We start from the raw sequence: 13,467 nt of genomic DNA, 5'->3' as shown, positions 1-13,467 counted from the left end.
GGCCCCTAAAGTACAAACATCCCCCAGACCCTCCCCTACCCCGACCGGTTTTGTCATTTCTTCACTCCATCCGGTCCTAAGACCCTAGGTTCTTGTTTCTTTCTTTCTATTTAGAACCAGGGATTTGAACTCGCGAGTGTTGTTTTTTTTCTGGCGTCCGGTACTTCAACCCCTTCACGGAAGTCAAAGTTGTTTTTTCTTTCCTCCTTCCCCGCCTCTCCCCCTCCCCTCCCCCCTCCCCCTACCCCCACCCCCCCGGCCCCGGTCGTCCCCGCGGTGGCCGCCCGCATTCCTTTCCTCCCACCTCGCGGAATTGTGGCGGGAGGAGGGGGGGGGGAGGAGGAAGTCACCGCGCCTGCGCGGGGAGGCCGCTTTCCATCCGGGTCCCTGTCCGTGCGGTGCAGCAGGTCGGTAGGCGGGAAATGGCGACTGGCTGAAGGAGCTGGTTCTGTTGCTGCTGCGGGCTAAAGCGGGAAAGACACCACACGTTGCGCAGTCGGGACTCTCGCCGGAACCCGGAGACGCTTCTCTGTCGTCACAGTGAAGGTAATCCCCTTTCTCCGGACGTCGCCGCGGCTTCCCTGCCTCAGTCCTCCTCTTCGAGGGCCGTCTGCCGGGATCTCCTCCCCTCCTCTGCCCGGTCCGCCAGCGCTCCGCTCCCGGCGCGGTGGTAAGGCATGCACTGTTGGCGCCTCGTCCGTCCGCTGTGTGGAGCCGCTCTCGCCCGGACTTTCCCCCCTGGGAAACGGAAAGAGCGCTCACTTCCCGCCAGCTTCGGCTCCCGGGGCTGAGGCCTGTGTTGTGATTTTCTGGGGTTAGATTTCACTTTGCTACCCACCCCCACCCCGGTCTCACGTTCCTGGTCTCCAACCCCCCGTTGGGGGGTCCCGTGGGGTGATGGAAGTTGAAGAGATTTGCCTTTACTAACCTTAGCTCCTCTGATTTCCACCACCACCCCCTCTCCTCTTCCCCCGGTATCTTATTCTAAGTAGGGTGCTTTTTAGGGGGGCGTTGCTCCCATCTCGGTTTTGGTTAATATCTTTTGAGAAACCGGAAAAGGGGATTTCACTCCCTTCTGTCTGTTTTCTTTACTGTTAAAAGGTTGGGTTGACATTGCCACCTTTTCAAATCAAGAGTGGGTAGTAAAGAACAAACCCATGTGGGGGGGAGGCCTCTGGGTTCCTTAGTGGTCACTGAAGGGTGAATTTTAGTATAATTTAGTATTCTTTGCTTTCTTTGGGTATGCTTGTATCAGTGTTTGCTTTTGAATTCTTGACCAGAATTCTGTGGCTAATAATTGCATAAGTAAATCGTGTTTATTTACTTATCACCCTAGTGGTAGCTGGATGTGTGAATGATGTTAAGCACTTTCTAAGAGTATCTCAGGGAAGCCTGTAGAGAGAGACAGCTCTTAAACTACTCGAAGATCCTGAAATGAAATGTACTTAGTAGATGTTGCTCCAAGGCAGGGATTTATTTTTGTAATGCTAGTAAGGCAATACCAAGATTATTGCTCTATGTGAGTATACAAATTAGTGACTTGAAATGATAGATTTATCTGCATAATTTTCAGATTGTAGATTGCTTCATATTCTGACTCACTATTCTTTGCTATGTTTTACATTTTCGTTTGTGGTTCAGTAGTTATCCTTTAAAAAGGAGGGGGTAAATGGCAAGTTAAAGCTAGTTTACTTTTTTTTTTTAATGTAACGAGTCTCTTTGTTTTGGGAATTTTTTTTGATCATGTCGAATTTGGGTCTTTATAGTCCCCTCACTAGTCAAGATTAAAAATTGTTCATATTATGTGCCAATTGATATTTATTGTAACTCAAGCTTTCAGCTCTGTAGGTTCAGTTTAAAGAACGCCAGTATTAGTAAGATAAAGAACATCACTACTGTTAGCAAGATATTGGGATTAAATTTTAGTAATAAGCAGGAACACACAAACATCATTATAGTCTTTATTTAGTAGACTTTGCTCAAGGTCATAAAGAAAGTCAAGGCAAAATGAAGCTCTTATGAGAGCCAGTCATTTATTTATATGTTTTGTTTTGTGCTACTGTGTTTCTAATTCAGAGCCTAACAGTTGGCATTCAGATAGTGCTCTTACCAGTTGAGCCATGCCTCAAGCTTGGTGTTTTGTTGGTTGTTTTGGAGTCTTGTGTACTTCTCTGTCCTGGCTGGCTTCAAACTGCAGTTTTCAAGATCTCAGCCTTCTGAGCAGCTGTGATTACAGGCATGAGCCATTGCTGTTCCAACTTGTGAAAGCAGTCTTGTAGGATTTAAGTTGAATTTCTTTTTTAGGACTAATTAAATATGGGATGGGAGTGGAGATGCAGTCATGTTGGATACTTGTGAGGCAATTTGTTTAAAACCAGGGCCAAATATATGACTTAAAGAGATCTAAAATAAGTTATGGGGTGGGGCACTGGTGGCTTACGCCTGTAGTCCTAGCTACTCTGGAGGCTGAGATTTGAGGATTGTGGTTTGAAGCCAGCCCCAGGTAGGAAAGTCTGAGAGACTTTAATCTCCAATTAACCACCAGAAAACCAGAAGTGGAGCTGTGGGTCAAAGTGGTAGAGCATTAGCTTTGAGCAAAAAAAAAAAAAAAGGCAAAGTCAAGATCTGTCTGTATTTTTGATGTTTTGGGGAAGCTTTGCATAAAATTTGGATTACTGGCGGCAGAGTGAGCATTATATACTATGTCTTTAGAATTCTCCCAAATTCAGTAGTCTACTTTTAATATTCTTTTCACTGTAGATTGAAAGGATGTAAAAGCTGTCATATGTTGGAATCTTTAGCATTTATGAATTTATAGCTATATAAAAATAATAGGATTGCATAGGAATACCAAATAAGATGAGTATTTTTTTTTTTTTTTTGCCAGTCCTGGGCCTTGGACTCAGGGCCTGAGCACTGCCCCTGGCTTCTTTTTGCTCAAGGCTAGCACTCTGCCACTTGAGTCACAGTGCCACTTCTGGCCATTTTCTTTATATGTGGTGCTGGGGAATCGAACCCAGGGCTTCATGTATACGAGGCAAGTGCTCTTGCCACTAGGCTAGATCCCCAGCCCCGAGTATTATTATTATTATTATTTTTTATAATATACAGTCTATGTAGAGTCTCTTAGAACTTCATTTGTGCTAGTAGTGTTACTCTTTCCCCTGTTAAGATTTGGAGAAGCTTTGTCTTTCCAAATTAATTTAGTTGATTCTAAGTTCCTGATTTTGGTCAAGTAGCATCTTTATAGGATTGCTGTACAACAAAATTCACTTGTTTCTGATTTAAGAAACTTGGGCCTGTTCAAAAGGATGTGGTCTTTAGACCTCTAATATTGTAGAATTGTCAAATGAACAAATGGTATTTCTATTTTAGTCATAGAAAACTATGCTTTAAATTAATGAATTAAAAAATAAACTGAGCCAGGATCTGGTGGCTCACACCTGTAATCCTAGCTACTTAGGAGGCAGAGATCTCAGGATTGCAGTTCAAAGCCAGCTTGGGCAGGAAATTCCTTGAGACTATATCTCCAGTTAAGTACCAAAAAAAGCTGGAGGTGGAACTGTGGCTCAAGTGGTAGAGAGGTAGCCTTGAACAAAAAAGCTCAAGGACCAGCACCCAGGCATTGACTTCAAGCCCCAGGACACACACATACACACACACACACACGCACACACACACTCACACACACTCTCTCTCCTCTCTCACACACTCACACAAACACACACACACGAAGAAGCAGCTGATTTACCAAATTTGAGAAAGGAAAAAAATCAACTGCATTCTTAATTTATCAGGTTGTTATAAAGCATAAAGTAGAACAGAAACTTGAAGTTAAATATCAACGTCTTGACAGAACTTCATATTAGGGGCAATCTTATGTAATTTTTCTGAGTAGGTTAAAAAGTCACCTAACCATTCTAAACTAGACTGTCTAAAAGGAGTCATTTGCTTTACTTTGAGGATAAGGATGTCTGTTTGTCTTGAAGTCTATAAATAAGACATGCTTTTGCTCTGTAGCCAAGGCTGCCTTTGAACTTGCTGTCCTTGTGCCTCAACTTTCCAAGTGCTGGTCTTACAGAGTACACCACTATACCTGGATCCAGTATGAGAATATTTTAACAGATGTGAAACTTGTGTTAAAACCATACAGTTGCAGCTTTACTTTCCGTTTACTTGGCATATGCCCTAAGGCATGTATAAAATCATACATAAATTTGCTAGTGGTGCATGAGTACATTAATTTTTAATTTAAACTGTATTAAATTGTAATTGGACCTACATTACAAGTAGGTAGGCTAAATGGTTGAGGAGTGTTACTGGTAGGTAAGCTAGGTGATTGAGAACTGCTAGATTGTTAGTACCTAGTCTTTTTTTTTTTTCTCTAGTGTCAAATGGACTATTTCCTAAAATGCCCTGTTTAAAATCACAGATTCTCTGGGAATGTTTTGTCTTTTAATTCATACGCACAAGTTAGTTTGTCAAGTGAGCTCTTTAATGTCACATAGAGGTGAAGGTTCAGAGCCAGTAGAACATAACAGTTAAGTTTTTATGCCTGTCAAGTTTTTATGCCTTGACTGTCACCAGGAGAGGTGTGGAGAGAATATAGGAGTGTTGTCTACAGAAGACAGACAAGATGGGTGGTAAAAATATAGTGAGAAGCTTGGGCCTCTTGGGGTCCTTTGGAAACCTTGTGAATCTGGCAATAAGGAATGGTGAGAGTTAAATGTGGCCTCCAGACAAACCATAAGACCTTGCAGACTAATATAATTTCATTCTTAAATCGACTATCTAAAAGAGATATAGAGGAATTCTTTGGGGACTAATAAAGCAGAAAAGTATCTAAAAAATGAAGATTTAAGATCATGATAGTAGCAGACATCTTTTTAAGCTAGTGAAAGTAATTTAAGTTATTTAAAAAAAATCTTCAGTTGTGCAAAGAGGTTGCTGTTTAACAAGTGGCAAAAATAACCTTTAGGTAGTAATTTAAAATTATATTTAGCTAGGCACCCGTGGCTCCTGCTACTCAGGAGGCTGAGATTTGAGGATCATGGTTCAAAGCTAGCGTGTACAGGAAAATTCATGAAACTCTTGTTTCTATAATTAACCAGCTGGAAATGGAGCTGTGGCTCAAGTGGTAGAGCTTAGCCCTGGCTGACGGATAAAGCTCCAGGGCCAGTGCCCAGGCCCTGAGTTTAGGCCCCAGAACTGACACACCACAACTCTCAAATCTCACCCTCCTGCGTAGTTAGGGTTACAGGCATGAGCCACCAGCTCCTAGCTGTATTATCTCTTATATAGATAGCTATAGCTGTCTATATAATTCATACTGTCCTTAAATTTTGATTTGTCATCTTGTAACAGTTTTATTTTCCTGTCAATGTATGATGTAGCAGTTGACTGCTACTTCTCTTCATTCAACAAACATACGTGTGTGGCAGAGGGAACATTAGTAATTAATAGTTAATCTTTCACCCTGGGCCCCAGTAACTCTTGCCTGTATTCCTAGCTGCTCAGGAGGCTGAGATCTGAGGATTCTTATTTGAAGCCAACCCTGGCAAAGCAAATCAAGCGACTCTTATCTTTAGTTAACCAGCAAAAAGCCAGAAGTTGGGGTGTGTGGCTCAAGTGGGTAGGTGCTAGCTGTGAGCAGAAAAGGGGGAATGAGAACAGGAAGCCCTGAGTTTAAATCTCAGCACAAGTCAGGGGGGAAAAAGAATCATTCATATGCAAAGTACTATTTTCTCTTTCTATTGTTTAGGTAGAAATTGGTGGACTCCAGACCTTAGTGGCAGGTTGTCAACTGAGTTTATGCTTGTATCATTGTAATCTTTATTAATACAAGATAATTTGCAACCATAATTGTCTCAAAGATTGCTTGGTATCAGGAATTTTCTGAAGAGAAAGGAAGAGACTTTCCTTTTTTTGGTGCCAGTCCTGGGGCATGAATGGGCCTGAGCACTGTCCCAGAGTCTTTATCTACAATGAATCAGCAAAATGTTGGGCTGGAGGTATGGTTCCAATGATAGAGCATCTCAGCTGTGAGGAAGCCAAGAGAAAGCTGGAGGCCCTGAGTTCAAGCCCTGAAATTGGCGTGCGCACACACACACACACACACACACACACACACATACACACTGGAAAAAACAGCATTTATACGTGGAAAATTACATTCCTGAACATGTCAGGGGTTAAGTTAGTCTAATTAGGAGCTCAAGTTTTCCCTTGTTACTTTGTGCTTAGGCTAGGAATTGGAATGTGGGAAGGTCTTTCTCAAATTCCAGGATCCGTTTTTGTCTTTTCCTGTGAACCTGTGCCTTAATGGGAATTCCTATGAGTTCCTGACCCCTGTGAAGTGGTAGACTACTATTCTGTTTTATGAGACGATTCTTGTTAGCATGGGCTAGACTGTGGCTTCCGAGTGTGGTACTTCCAGTTGTCTTCCCCTTCTAGGACAAGAGATCTTGTTCAGGAAAAGAGGTTACAACCCTAGATTGACAGTGGAGAAAGAATAATTCCTCATCTGGCCCTGGTTATCTTTTTTCTTCCTTCCTTAAGTACTGTGGGGCTCTCAAAGCTGTGCGTGGTTTGTGGGCAGTGTTTTTGTTTGTTTGGTTTGTTGTTTTTTTTTAATAGTGCTGAAGAAACTTGCCAGGGCTTCTTGCCTGCTAGGCAAACACTCTCATTGAACTATACCCTCACATCTTTGTATTTTTTGTTTCGAGACAGGATCTCACTGAGTTGCCTAGATCAGCCTCAAATTTGCCTCAGCATTCAGAGGAGCTATGATTACAAACATGAGCCACAACTCTGGCCATCTCTCCAGTTTTTGTCATGTCTTCTCAATCTTTTCCCAGCCCCACTTATCCTTCCATTCTCTTTGTTATTGTGAAATGTCCAGAAAAAAATTTGGTTGTAGATTTTTTTTTAGCCCAGAATTAGATGAAATACATCTAGTAATTTGTGTACCTCACAATTACTTATTGTCTGTCTTTTTGCTGTTTTTTTTTAAAGAAAAGAGGAGTAAATAATAAAATATATAATGTAGGAAGGCAAATTTATTCAGTCCTTTTTCCTATCTTGGCAGTTTTCTGTTATTTTGTCCTACCCTTTTCTTTGTTCACATTAGTTTGTTTAAAAAATAGAAACAAAAAGCAAGGGGCCAGTGGCTCAAACCCATAATCCTAGCTACTCAGAAGGCTTTGATCTGAGAATCACCACCAAAAAGCTGGAAAGTCCAGCTGTGAATCAAGTGGCAGAGCTAGCACTGAGCAAAAAAGCTCAGCACCCACGCACTGATCTCAATCTACAGGACCTGTACACACACACACACACACACGCAGGAACACACACATACACACACAGAGTAACTAATAATAGAAGATACTTTGTTTTTTGTTTTGTTTTTGTTTGTATGTAGTACTGGGCATGAACTTGGGACCTGGGTGTTGTCCCTCACCTCTTTTGCTCAAGGCTAGTGCTCTACCAGTTGAGCCACAGTTCCACTTCCAGCATTTTGTGGTGAATTGGAGTTGTCTCACAGACATTTCCTGCCCTGGCTGGCCTCAAACCTAAGTAGATAGGATTACAGGCATGGTGTCTGGCTGATACTTTGTTTTCCATATTACTATTTTCCCTTACATTGTATCAGAAAGCTTTGCATTCCTATTCATCTCATCAGTTTCAGTTTTCACATATGTACATTGAATACTACAGAATAGGGAATGCATTCCACCCACCCTTCCTCTCTCATTCATCTCCCCCTTTTCACCCACCTTGTATCCTTACCCCCTCAACATATGTTCCAGCTTTATAGTATTCACTTTCATATTTGTTTTGTTAAACTGTAAGCTGTTGGGCTGGGAATATGGCCTAGTGGCAAGAGTGCTTGCCTCATATACATGAAGCCCTGGGTTCAATTCCTCAGCACCACATATATAGAAAAGGCCAGAAATGGCGCTGTGGCTCAAGTGGCAGAGTGCTAGCCTTGAGCAAAAAGAAGCCAGGGGCAGTGCTCAGGCCCCGAGTTCAAGCTCCAGAACTGGCAAAAAAAAAAAAACCCAACACCAAAACTGTAAGCTGTTTAGAGGAGTTACACCATTGGAATATACTATACTCTTAATATGTTCATGTACATATCCACGTGACTCTGTGTGTTTTCAGATATGTTTATAATTTAGATCTAGCTTTCACAAATGAGGGAAATTGTGTGCTTTGTCTCTGAGCCTGATTTATTTCACTTAATGTAGTTTTTATAAGTTTGTTTTCCTGCAAATGACATTCTTTCTGATAGATAAGTAAAATTTCACACACACACACATACATATATTACACGTATCATATTTTCTTGATCTATTCTTCCATTGTAGGGAATCTTGGACAGTCTGTAACTTGGCAGTGAACATGGGTGTTAGTCTTTACTATATCCTGACTCGTAATATTCTGGGTAAATGCTCAAGAGTATTGCTGGATCATAGAGTAGTTCTCTTATTTATTTTTAAAGAATCTCCACAAACTGCCTTCCTTAGTGGTTGCACTAGTTTGCATTTCCACCAACAATGTAACAGGATTTCTTTTTACTTATATCCCACTAGCATTTATTGTTCATATGCTTGATGATGGCCATTCTGATGGAATCTCAGTGTTGGGGTGTGTGTGTGTGTATGTGTATGTGTATGTGCATGTGTGCTCATTCACGCGTGTGTTGGGGCTTTTGCTCAAGGCTAGCACTCTACCATTTGAGCCACAGCTCCACTTCTGGCTTTTTTTTTTTTTTTTTTGTAGTTTAGTGGAGGTAAGAGTCTCACAGACTTTCCTGCCCAGTCTGGCTTCAAAGCTCAATCCTAAAATCTCAGCTTCCCTAGTAGCTAGGATTAAGGCCTAAGCCACTGACACCTGGCTTCTCAGTGTTGTTTAGACCTGCATTTCCTTTATGGTCAGAGATGTCGAGCACTTCTTTGTTTGTTTATTACTTTTTACTTCCAGGAAGTCTCTCTTTAGTTGCTTGGACCATTTATTAGTTGATTTAGTTTCTTGAGCTCTTTGTATATTCTTCATATTTGGCCTTTGTCTGATATACAGCTGGGGCAAAGAGGATCTTATACTTCTTGATGGGCCCTGGGTCATGATCCACCTATATAGCTGGGACAACAGTAACATGCCACCAGGCCTGACTTTTTTTTTTTTTTTTTTTTACATTGAGCTTCTAACTATCTCTCCAACCCTACCTTCCTCAAATCCTCAAAACTGGGGTTACAGGTGTATACTGTCACATCTAACTAGAAATTTTCTCCTTTTGCTTCTCTACCTTGAGCCACAGCTCTACTTTGGGCTTTTTTAATAATAGTCTCACAGATTGTCCTGTCTGGGCTGGCTTTGAACACTGATCCTTAGATCTTAGCCTCCTAAGTAGGTAGGATTACAGGCATGAGTCACTGGTGCCTAGCCTTCTCTCTCTTTTTTTTAAATGATATTTTACTTCTGTGATTTCCTCCTCAAATATGTAATCATTGAGTTTCTTTTTTTGTTGTTGTTTTGTATTGTTTTTTGCCAGTCCTGGGGCTTGAACTCAGGGCCTGAGCACTGTCCCAGGCTTCTTTTTGCTCAAGACTAGCACTCTGTCACTTGAGCCACAGCGCCACTTCTGGCCATTTTCTATATATGTGGTGCTGAGGAATCGAACCCAGGGCTTCATACATACAAAGCGAGCACTTTACCACTAGGCCATATTCCCAGCCCCTTCTTTTCTCTTTTGAAGTCCCTGTGCATCTTTTGTTTCCATTCTGACAGCAGGTGACTAATAAATATTTTAATTTATTTTTTTTCTTTTTGGTAGTACTGGGGTTTGAAATCAGGACCTTCCTAGGGAAGTCCACTCTACCGCTTGAGTCATGCTCGCAGCCCAGTATTGTAAGTTCTAATGAGTCCCTAAGACTGGACTATTTTATATGTCTTCTCTGGTCTTTAAGATATACTTTTATTGCCTATGTATTATTTTATATGTTTTTGTGATGTCCATTTATTTTCCCTATGTATTTTCTATGTAGGAGTTTTCCTTTTCTAGAAAGTTCTGTACTGAAGAATAAAGGAATTTCAAGTAAAAATTTCCTCTATAAATAGTAAATAGATGCCTTGGTTGTTAAATCCCTTTAGAAGGTAATGTTAACAAAGGTAGGTTGAAACTGCCTAGTTAAAGAAAAAGTGTTTAGGAAATGGAGACTTCTGTGATAATTCTTTCAAATTTGTCAGTATCCGGGTCCATACCAGCTTCTATGACATACATAAACTAGGTGAGTATTTGATAAACAGCAGAAATGTATTTCTTGGATTCTGTATGCTAGGAATTCTAAGATGAAGGTACAAGCAAATTTGGTATCTGATGAAGACATGCTTCCTGATAGATTGCTGTCTAGTTATGTAACCCAGCCCCTAAGCACGGTCTTTATACTCCACTATTTTTCTTTTCCTTTTTGCCAGTCTGGGGGCCTGAACTCAGGTCCTGGGCACTGTCGCTGATCTTTTCTTTGCTCAAAGCTAGCACTCTACTACTTGAGCCACAGCACCACTTCCGGCTTTTTTTTTTTTTTTTTGGCCAGTCCTGGGCCTTGGACTCAGGGCCTGAGCACTGTCCCTGGCTTCTTCCCGCTCAAGGCTAGCACTCTGCCACTTGAGCCACAGCGCCGCTTCCTGCATATGTGGTGCTGGGGAATCGAACCTAGGGCCTCGTGTATCCGAGGCAGGCACTCTTGCCCCTAGGCTATATCCCCAGCCCATACTTCCGGCTTTTTTATGTTTATGTGGTACTGAGGAATTGAACCCAGGGGTTTTGTGCATGCCAGGCAAGCACTCTACCATTAAGTCACATTCCCAGCCCCTACGCTCCTCTTTTAAAAGGGCACTAATCCAATTCATGATGGCAAAGCAATGACCTAATTGCCTCACAAAGGCCCACCTACCACTGATCATCCTATGGAGATTATATTTTAGCATAAGGATTTAGTGGAGACCAAATATTCAGTTAAGGGAGGTTAGTGAACCAGACAGTGCATATATGTAATTTCTTTTGTTTTTTTTTTTGGTCAGGTATGGAGCTTGAACTTGGGGCCTGAGCACTGTCCATGAGCTCTTTTGCTCAAGGCTAGCACTCTACCACTTTGAGCCTAAGTACCACTTCTGGTTTTCTGGTGGTTTATTGAAGATAAGAGGTTCATGGACTTTTCTGCCTGGGCTAGCTTTGAACTGTGATCCTCAGATCTTAGCATCCCAAGTAGCTAGGATGATAGGAGTGAGGCACCAGTACCCAGCTGTAATTTCTTTATTTAAGAAATTTCTAGTTTTTTTTCTGTGACTGTTAAACTAGTAAAAACATAACACCTGAGATTTATCAGTGAAGATTCTAATCTTTGCTAGGAATTTCTATACCTTTAGTAGGAGTTTAAAGAGTTTAGAGACTTTACTGTGAAAGTGAACACCATTGTTAACAACTTCATATATTCTCAAGATGTTAAGGTAAATGTGGAAGACTGCTTCCAGGATCCCTCCACAGATACCAAAATCCATAAACATTTAAATCACTTCTGTCTCTCATATTCTTTAAATCATCTTTAGATTACTTGCTATGTAAGTAGTTCTACATTTAGGGTATAATGGCAATAATGAAAAGTCTGAGCATGCTAAGTACCCATATCAAATAGATAACCAAAATGTGAACTTAATTGGAGATAAGAGGTTCCTGGATTTTTCTGCCTGGGCTAGCTCAAATAGCCTCAATAATTTCTTTTTGATATTAATCTAGCCTTTTTTGGTGGTGGTGGTCTTGATTTTTGTGGTGTTGAGAACAGAACCTAGCACCTCATGTGTGTGCTATACATATACTATGCACATGTTCTTTCACTGAGCCTCACCTCTGGTTCAAAAATCCAGTTTTGTTTATTTTTCTCCAGTGCTGGTGCTGAATTCCAGTTTGCTAGGCAAACTGTCTGCCAATTGAGCCACACTGCCAGTCCTTTGTTTTAGTTGGTTTTATTTATTTATTTAATGAGGTCTATGTTTTTGTCAGTACTGGCCTGTCATAGCAAGTATCCTCCCTATGCCTTCAAGTCGTTGAAATTATAGCACTTGCTACTTTGCTCAGTTCATTTATTTGTTAAGATGCAGTCTGAATAACTTCTTTTTGCCTGGGCTGGCCTTGATTTGTGTTCATCCTGGTCTCCAACTCAAGTAACTGTGATTATGGGTGTGAGCCCCATACCCACCTCTGAATCCAGTGTTGTTTTTGTTTTTGCCAGTCCTAGGGCTACAACTCTGGGCCTGGGCTCCCTGAGGGTTTTTTTTTTTTTTTTGCTTAAGGCTATATCGCTCTGCGCCAGTTCTGGCCTTTTCTGAGTATTAAAAGTCTCACAGACTTTCTTGCCTGGGTAGGCTTTGAACCAAGTTCCTCAGATCTTATTCCTGCGTAGCTGGCTGTCCAGTTTTTTTTTAAAGGATCATTATGTATGGTAATTGGAATGTCTTAAATGAACCAGCTACTCCTTTTTTATGCTTATTATGATTGTTATTTATTAATGACTTATATTTTTGGGATTGTTCACTAGATCATATTTTTCTTTACTGTTTCGTAAGGTCAGAGAGTCAACCTTACCCTCCCTTGTTTGCTGTTTACTTACTGCTTACCTAGACTTGTGCCTCAGATGTGGTTAAATATTGGTAGAATAAATGAATGATTAAACATAATTTTGAAATGGGTCAAGGGATCATAGTATTGTAGCAAAAATGTATACTCTTTGGTGTTAACTCACATTATAGGATATACTATTTCGGATGTTATTGGGAAGGCTACTTGGATAATGTATGTAAAATACAGAGCATAGTGCCTTTCATTTAAAATGTTTCTTGGGCTGGGAATGTGGCCTAATGGGAGAGTGCTTACCTTGCATACATGAAGCCCTGGGTTCGATTCCTCAACACCACATAATATAGAAAAGGCTGGAAGTGGTGTTGTGGCTCAAGTGGTAGAGTGCTGGCCTTGAGCAAAAAGAAGCCAAAGACAGTGCTCAGGCCCTGAGTTCAAGGCCCAGGACTGGCAAAAAAATAAAATAAAATTTCTTATTACAATCTCTTCAGAGGCCTGAGATTTTTTTTTAACTAATCAAGAGTTTTATTTATCATATAAGCCCATCATATTTGGAAACACTAGGTTGAATTTTAATAACCTTTGTTATTTTTCTATTATAGTTTTACATGTGGCACCCATAAAAGATGAGGCTGAGAACACGGAAGACTTCTCAGCAATCAAATCAAATTCAAACACAGCGCACTGCCAGAGCAAAAAGGAAATATTCAGAGGTTGATGATAGCCTGCCTTCAGGAGGAGAAAAACCATCAAAGAATGAAACCGGCTTACTGTCTTCAATTAAAAAGTTTATCAAAGGAAGCACACCTAAGGTAATGGTTTTATCTCATATTTAA

At 41.0% G+C, this 13,467-nt stretch overlaps 1 protein-coding gene across 2 annotated transcripts in view; it reads left to right on the top strand.

Moving 5' to 3' along the window:
- Ctdspl2 (CTD small phosphatase like 2) overlaps positions 1-13,467 on the top strand; it is a 57,959-nt gene continuing 44,492 nt past the window's right edge. The window contains exons 1-2 of one of the 2 annotated variants that reach the window (XM_048332291.1): positions 1-546; positions 13,234-13,443. In XM_048332291.1, the coding sequence (XP_048188248.1) occupies positions 13,258-13,443 (186 nt within the window). In that variant the 5' untranslated portion in view covers positions 1-546; positions 13,234-13,257. The remainder of the gene's footprint in view (positions 547-13,233; positions 13,444-13,467) is intronic. The other variant, XM_048332290.1, reaches the window with a different exon arrangement.

This window comes from Perognathus longimembris, chromosome 23, assembly GCF_023159225.1.
Source record: "Perognathus longimembris pacificus isolate PPM17 chromosome 23, ASM2315922v1, whole genome shotgun sequence".
NCBI lineage: Eukaryota > Metazoa > Chordata > Mammalia > Rodentia > Heteromyidae > Perognathus > Perognathus longimembris.
Note: the sequence above shows the minus strand (reverse complement) of the source record. Positions and strands in the feature narration are given on the sequence as shown.